Genomic DNA, 8431 nt, shown 5'->3' on the forward strand with positions numbered 1-8431 from the left:
CTCTTGTTAAATATTAGTTAACTGTATATGTGTGGGTTTATTTCTGGGCTCCTCATGCAACCCAGTGGTGTATGTGTTTGTTTTACGCTAATACCATACTGTTTAGGTGACTATAGCTTTGAAATAAGTTTGAAATCAGGAAATGTAATGCTCCAAGCTCTGTTCTTTTTGCTCAGGATTGCTTTGGCTATTCAGAGTCTTTAATACTTTCATATGCATTTTAGGATTCGTTTTATTTCTGTGAAAAATGTCATTGGGATTTCAATAGGGATTGCATTGAATCTATAGGTGGCTTTGGCTAGTATGGACCTTTTATCAGTATTAATTCTTCAATCATGAGGGTTGAATATCTTCCCATGTATTTGTGTCTTCTTCAATTTCTTCCATCAGTGTCTTGTAATTTTCATTCTACAGATCTTTCACTGCTTTAGTTAAATTATTCCTAGTTTATTATTTTTGATGGTATTATAAATGAGATTGCTTTATTTATTTATTCTTTTTCAGATAATTGATTGCTAATGCATATAAATGCAATTGGTTTTTGTATGTTAATTTTTTATCCTGCAACTTTCCTGAATTTATTTGTTATTAATTCTAATAACTTTTTAAAAACTTTTTTGAGTCTTTAGGATTTTCTATATATATACAAACATATTTCTACAAACAAAGGAAATTAAACTTTTCCTTTTGGATTTAGATGCCCGCCCCCCCTCCCCCCACGACTTATTGCTCTGGGTAAGAATTATAATGCTATGTTGAATAGGAGCATCCTTGACTTGTTCCTGATACTAGAGGGAAAGATTTTAACTTTTCACCATTGAGTATTGTGGATGAAAGGGGCCACATGCTAACCTGACAAGCTCAAAGAAGGCCTGCTTGGCAGTCTTGCAAACTCAGAGACCTAAAGTAATCACAAAGGATGGTCTGAAATTAAACTTTAACTAAAAGCAGTTATGGTGGGTGGTTACATCCTGACAAGGTCAACCTTTACCTTAATTGAGCCTAAATGTCTTTTTACAACTATAATAACATACCCTTTGAAATGTCTGGGTAACTTGTAACTTCCCTTTTTCTGGACCCCTTGGGGCACAACCTAATGTGCTGGGCTCCAGGACAGATACCACAAATTCCTTCATTATCATGTTAATTGTTACTGCACCCACCTAAGTATGTGTCCATCATTTTACTTTTTATCCAATCCCAGGGGTTCCCCCGCAATGGATTTCATGTAACCCACCTACATCCCTCCTTTGATTGCAATGTGTAAATACAGACGTAACCTGCCATTCTCTGGAGCATTATCTCAATTCATTGAGGTTCTGCTTCCCAGCATATGTTGACAGTTTGGCTCAAATAAACTCACAAAAATTCTTTACAGGTTTCAATGGTTTTTTTCATTAATAGTATGATGTTAGCTGTGGGTTTTTTATATATGGCCTTTACTATATTGATATAGTTTCATTCTCCTGCTTTTTAGCTATGCCTCTTTGTATTATTTTTAGTGGTTGCTCTTGGCATTAACATATGCATCCTTATTATAATCTACTTAAAATTAATATCTGATCACTTTACGTTTTATTCTTTATATCTCACTTTCCCCACTTTGTAAATGAAAAAAAATGTCACAACAGTTTGATTACCTTTAAATATCCTACCCCTATATTTTAATATATTTTATTGATTTTTTACAGAGAGGAAGGAAGAGGGATAGAGAGTTAGAAACATCGATGAGAGAGAAACATCGATCAGCTGCCTCCTGCACACCTCCCACTGGGGATATGCCCACAACCAAGGTACATGCCCTTGACCGGAATCGAACCTGGGACCCCCCAGTCCGCAGGCTGACGCTCTATCCACTGAGCCAAACTGGTCAGGGATACACCTGTATTTTAAGCTACTGTTTTTTGTCTTCTAATTCTTCGTAAGTTATAAATCATAAGTCCCATCATAGTGTTATTATTTTGACTTTAAACTGTTATTTTTTTGTTTAAAAGCAATTTTTAAATATATAGTTTTTACTGATTTCAGAGAGGAAGGGAGAGGGAGAGGGAGAGAGAGATAGAAACGTCAATGATGAGAGAGAATCATTGATCATCTGCCTCCTGCACACCCCCTACTGGGGATCGAGCCTATGTGCCCTTGACCAGAATCGAACCTGGGACCCTGCAGTCTGTAGGCCGATGCTCTATCCACTGAGCCAAACTGGCTAGGGCTAAACTGTTATTTTTAAAGGACATTAAAGAAAGAAAAATATATAGTCTTTTATATTTATCCACATATTTACCATTTCTGATAACTTTTTTGTCTTCCTGTAGGTCTTAATTTTTTTTATCTTGTATTATTTCCCTTAAACCTGAAGAACATTCTTTCCTATTTCTTATAGTACAAGTGTGTTGGTGACTAATTCTCTCAGCTTTCATTTTTCTGAAAATGTCTTTGTTTCATCTTAATTTTAGAAGAATATGTTCATGGGTCTAGAACATATTCTGTAGGGTTTCAGTCCTTTAAAATGTATTAAGATTCTAGTTCCTACGCCTGACCAGAGAGAGGGCCGATGGGACACTTGCCCTGGTCTGGGATTGGGGCAAGGACTTTGAGGAGCTAAGACTGTTGATTTCTAGGAAACGAGCGTGTTGACATGAGCCAAGAAGGGCCAACACGGGTGGGCAAACAGATGGAGTAACAGGGCCAGTGAAGGTTGATGTTGGCCAGCATGGCTGACTTGGATCACAGCTTCTGAACCTCATCGATTCTATAGCTGGAAAGCACCTTGAACCTTCCTTCTGTCACGTTTCAGAGGTGAAAACCGAAGTGTGGGAAGGTCACCTTCCCAGAATCACACAGTTGTCCAGTGCTAGAATCCCAGGCCCTGGAACCCATCTTTTCTCTCCTAGGACCCGTCCCTCCCCTCTCAGTGCCTCTCCGGGGAGGCCAGGCACCACAGTGCTGACGGATCTGCACAGCACATTCCCGGGAGCTCATGCGTGTCCCGGGGCAAAGGTGGTCCCACGTTCTAAGGAAAGTTCTCCTTCTTCTGCACTATCTACGTGAAACCCCCACGGGCAATGACCTTAGAGCATTGCCAACCCTTGGAAAACAAGTGGCAAGAAGCACCCTTACATGTTCGGTGCTGATAATCCTTCCCAGCTGAGGGCATCCCATAACGGACAAACAAGGCCTTGGGCCACAAGGCTCTGGGCACCTAATATTAACCACATTTTCTTTCTTTTTTTTTTTTTTTTTTTTTTTAACCACATTTTCTGACCAAGTGCCTTCGCTTATTGTTGCTGAGCTTTCACTTCCAACCTCTTCTGGGTCACAATGTACACGACCAGGAGTCTGATTGGAATCCCATCTCAAACGTTTCTTTCTTCACATGTTGGCATGTATGATAAAGATGTTTCTGTACAATCATTTTGACCCAAAACCTTAGAGAAACTACCTAAACATGATCATAAAATGATACGATCATCATAAAACAATACAGGGCACATCAGCAATGCCGCCACCCAGACATGTCATAGCGTGATGGGTGGGGCCTTAGGGACCTTGGGGCCTGTGGACTCTAAGGAGAGCGAGTCAGTGAAGGGCTGGCCTCCTCACAGCTGGATCAGGCGCTCAGGGGGCTGTATTTTGGGTTGCCCAACCCCTCCCCCCCCAGCAGCAGAGGAAAGTGGGTGCCCCTTTTATAGTCATCTTTAGGATTTAGAATCCTTCACCTCTCCCCAAGTGAGCCCCAAGGTCATCCCCAAGGCAGACTATGCGGCCTTGAGCTGTTATCTTCACAGTCCGGAAGCTTCGGAACCAGACCCCCCCCCCCCCCCCCCCCCTCCCCAGGAACTTAAAGTGGGTTAAAAACTGGCTGGCCTGTTCTTTAGAACGGCAATAAGTTACTTGTTACAGTGGCTCTGAAACAACAGCTGAATATGAAACAGGCACCGGCTGTGGGACATCTAGGAACTTGACTGGCAGAGAAGTCAAGCTGAGAGGATGAATGTCCTCTCTGGGATTCTGACACCTTGGAAACTGGGACAAGAATATCTTTTCCCTTCTTTCTCTTTACGACAATGCTATCACAGAGAGTGGACGGGGCAGGAAATGATGGCCCCTTCTCTTCAAAGGGAAGCTTTTGCTTCCATGACCACACAGCATCTATACAAATGATTTGAAAATATAGAAACAGAGTGTCGGATGATGGAATCTCCTTAGCACTAAACTGCAGTTTAAAAAACCACCTTTGTGCCAACCAAGTCTCACCCTCCCTTCCCCAAAGACGTGAGTTTAACCAAAAAAAGGGCAGACCATGCAACTTTTCTACATTTTTAATGCAGTGACTTTCTGATGTTAAAATGGAGCAGCATTAAAGTAATGACCAAAAAAGCAGCTCTTGCAGGCTAATGTCTTAAAATCCACACCCTTTCACCTTGCATGTGTGGAAGAAGAAAGAGCAGAAGGTAAAATCACTTCCACCTGGACCACTGCTTTTCTTTATCTGTTAAAGGCACGTATATCACTCCCATCAGAGGTTTCATTTTGACACTGCCATCTTGCAGCTTGTCGTACTGCTCCAGCATCTGATTTCCACCCGCAGGACCGACTGGCAATATCAATCTTCCACCAGGCTTTAACTGGTCTATTAGCTAAAAGAAACAAAAAGAAAAAACACATACATACAGATTTTTTTCATCTTTATGAACAGCCTTCAGTGTCCATGGGCAGAAAGTATAAACGTACTTTATTTGGTACACATATATTTTGATTGTCAAACTTATCACTCAATTCTCACTCATCACCTCTCTCCTGAAAACGATGCCCAGCGTCCTAGATCCTCTGGCTTCCTCGTTTTGGTTTCTGCTACTATCTCTCTCCTTCCTCACTTTTTTTCTGATGTAATTAAAGCAACTCCTCCAGAAGTATTCAGTGAAATAGTGCATGGAATATTTAAGAGAGAGTGGTTAGATTCCGCCTCTCTGTGGGCGCCTGTATTTCTGGAACATTCACCCAAAATAATAAGGTTGCACCGTCTCCCCTGGCATTAATTCCGGGTTGTTTGTGGATCCAGCTTCTCCCAAGGCGTCAGCCTCCTGGTTTTCCAGTAAAGGGTGAGCATGGATGCTTTTAAAAAATGGATGCTGTACCAGGAGGCCTTGTTCCTTCAGATGACCGACCAGCTTAGAGCTCCAGAAACAGCACCAAGGGTCCGAACCAAAAGAGACTTCTCTCGGCCGTTGCACTGAACTGCAATGCCATGCCCACCCGTGGAGCCCCGCTGGATGTAGTGCTGGGACCATGTCTGTGAGGCTGGGACTGGTAAGCTCCCTTCATGTAGAAGTGACCCGGCTGGTGTGTAGCAAGGTAAAAGCCCTGAATGCCACCTCCAGGGCTATACACGGGATACATCAGGAGCTGAGCCAGGTGAGGGAGGCAGTCCTAGAGAATCGGGCAGCAGTGGATTGTTTGCTGTTGGGGGCATAACCAGGGCTGGGAGGAATTTAAAGGAATGTGCTGCTTTAATCTTCCTGACATCCTCCGTTGATAGAAAACATATCCAGGACCCTGCATGAGCTGTATTCCATCCCTGGGAGCTGCTTTCAAGGCAGAAGCAGATGCGGTCCAGCACGACGAGACTTTTCATCTAAAACTAATCTCGTAGATACGAGATGATAGAAATAGCCGTGGGGAAATGTTAGGGGCAAAAAAAAAAAAAAAGAGTATTGGCGACTAGCTATGGTGATGGGAAATATTAATCCTGCTCCTTTAACCAAGATCGCCTTGATTAAAGAAAGGACGTTCTGACCTGGCTGGGAGTTGTGTGCCCTGGGGACCTGGGAGTCAACCTTGGGCCTGGGGGGGAATCCACCCTTGGAATGCGGTTCATTCCATTCGAGAGCTGCCTGTTATCAGGGAAAGAGGAACAACCTTGTTGCCCAAACAAGGGGGTCCCACCCCAGCCTCCTACTTCCCCAGGCCTGTCACGCCTGCTTTCCTATGTGATCTCTGTCCTACCCTATATATATGAGCAGCTGGCTTCTGGGGGGGCTGCAGAGCAGATTTCTGTGGCTGACCTGCTGCTTGGAATAAATGCTCAGATAGGACTCAAAAATAAAAACACGGTGCTGTACCTTTAAATTCTGAAAGTGAACTTGGCTCAGGAAGGCCAGCAGTCAAGGTCCAGCCCCTAGAAGAGAGAAGAGCTACAGATTCTCCATCCTCGGTCTTTGCAAGGCGACGGCTGTGCCAGCCGGCTCGGCAGGCTCCTGGCAGCATGGCAGTGCCGCTCCGGGCCCTCCTGCTGGTCCTCTCGCTGGGCCTGGCCCAGCCGGCCTCTGCCCCCCGGAAGCTGCTGGTGTTCCTGCTGGATGGTTTCCGCTCCGACTACATCAGCAACGAGGCCCTGGAGTCCCTGCCTGGTTTGAAAGAGATTGTGAGCCGGGGGGTGAAAGCGGACTACTTGACCCCAGACTTCCCCACGCTCTCTTATCCCAACTACTACACCCTGATGACCGGTGAGTACCTGCTGCTCCTCTCCTGGGTGGGGAGGAGGGTGCTGGCGTCCATCAGGGGTCCGTTAGCGCCTGGCCTCGGACTCTGATGTCAATGTTCAGGTTCCCCTAGTCCCTTGGGACCCCAGAGACAGACAGGAAGTCTGTGTTCTCGGCCGAGGTGGTTGTTTTCATGGTTGTGTTGTTCTCCGGAAGTTCTCCCCACGACCTGCTTTGAATTCTCAGAGAGCGGAGAAAAGAGAGCTGTGTGGATGGATGATTTACAAAGGGGGTTATTTGGTTTACAGCTCAAAATTCTAGCTAACTCCATGTTTTCCAAGTTCAAGTTTAAAGAGTCCATTGGTCCTCACGTGTCTGTACCAAATTCCTCCCGTCCCCTCGCTCTGCAGTCATCTGTCATCCGGGAGGCATTCGGCTTGTTTATCCGTGTGCTGGGCTGTGCAAGTTCCACGTGCATTCCTGGATCGCTCGGGGGAGGGGGGGGGGGGGGGGGTGGCTCCGGCAGATCGAGAAGTGTCACTCAGCAATGCCACTTGGCCCTTGTTTGGCCTTTTGGGGGCAGGTGAACTAGCACAGAGAAGAAAAAATCTGTGGTGGGCTTCAGATTCCCATTTTTAACTTGTAGCATCTGTTATGAAAACAAAGCAGAACAAGCCTGGCCGGCAGGGCTCAGTGGTTGAGTGTCGACCTGTGAACACAGGAGGTCACCGTTCAATTCCCGGTCAGGGCACGTGCCTGGGTTGCGGGCTCGGTCCCCATCATCCTTGATGTTTCTCTCTCTCTCTTCCTCTCCCTTCTTCTCTGAAATCAAAAATAGAACAAAAACGCCAGCGAACCCAGACTGCGCCCGGGTTCGAGGACGCTGGGCTGGGCCCGAGGGGGACCTGCGTTGGGGATTGCGGAGTGTCAGTGTGACTCCATGACCTCGCCCCCTCTGCAGAGCGGGGACTTTCTGCGCTCGCAGTCGGGTTCCTGGCTTCCGGTTGGCTTTCCAGTAACCTTTGTGGGGGCCAGGGAGGCGCTCTCGGAAAGAATTTAGCAGACCGTCAGGGGGGCTGTTAAGAACGCACTGTTATTGCTGGGATGGCTGACCTCGGCCATGTGCTCTGAGCACAGGGAACACTGTCAGTTATGTGCGTGGGAAGGGGATGAGAACTCCACATCTCATCATGGATCCCCACAGCATAGCACAGCCATAGGAGTCTGCAAAGACAATTGACGTATCCGACTTCACGTGTGGGTCCTCTATGCACAGGCACATAAAAATGCCGTAAAGTTAAAGGGGAAAGAGACGTTGGAGAACTGGAAATGAAGGCAGAGAGAGGGGGAAAAATCCAGGCTGTGCCTAAGCGAACAATGCATTTGTTGATTTCAAAACATTTCCCCAGCAGACAAACAGCAGCCTCTCTGCGATGAGGAGGGGGGACAGAGCCCGCTGGTCCCCGCTGGGCGCGCGACCCCCCTCGTCGGGAAGCCGTGTGCAGGCCGCGGGTCACACATAGATGCCATTGTGTGTCGCAGCCCGACTGCAGCTCTGTCCCGGGAGGTTCACACACGCAGACCACCCCCTCCAGCTGCTTTCGGAGCCTCGCGGGGAGGCCCCATTCATAGCTGCCACGTGCAGCTCCCCAGATCTCCGTGCAGAACGAACAAAATCCATTTCAGAAAGTCAGGCTCCAGGGAGTAAAAGGGGCCATTGCCATCTGCACAGAGGGACCAGGCCAGTGGCACGGGCTTTTGTCTGTGGGACCCCCATTCCTGACATTCGCACCAGGAGTGATCTGCACCGAGCCCCACCATGCAGAGCACGCCTCAGGCTCAGGGGTGGCTCTTGTCACGCGTCCTTTCCATGGTGGACTGTGCAGCGCCCCAAAGTGCTTGACAAAGATCTCATCTTCAATCTCCTCCTCCTCCTCCTCCTTCCTCCT

General features: G+C 46.8%; 1 protein-coding gene across 1 annotated transcript in view; it reads left to right on the plus strand.

Annotated features, from left to right (window-relative positions):
• Window positions 1-6184: 6184 nt before the first annotated feature.
• Window positions 6185-8431, plus strand: part of ENPP6 (ectonucleotide pyrophosphatase/phosphodiesterase 6) — a 77035-nt gene continuing 74788 nt past the window's right edge. The window contains exon 1 of the mRNA XM_005883861.2: window positions 6185-6506. Within this exon, the coding sequence (XP_005883923.1) occupies window positions 6266-6506 (241 nt within the window). The 5' untranslated portion in view covers window positions 6185-6265. The remainder of the gene's footprint in view (window positions 6507-8431) is intronic.

The sequence above is a fragment of the Myotis brandtii genome, unplaced genomic scaffold (assembly GCF_000412655.1).
Source record: "Myotis brandtii unplaced genomic scaffold, ASM41265v1 scaffold802, whole genome shotgun sequence".
In the NCBI taxonomy this organism is placed as follows: Eukaryota; Metazoa; Chordata; class Mammalia; order Chiroptera; family Vespertilionidae; genus Myotis; species Myotis brandtii.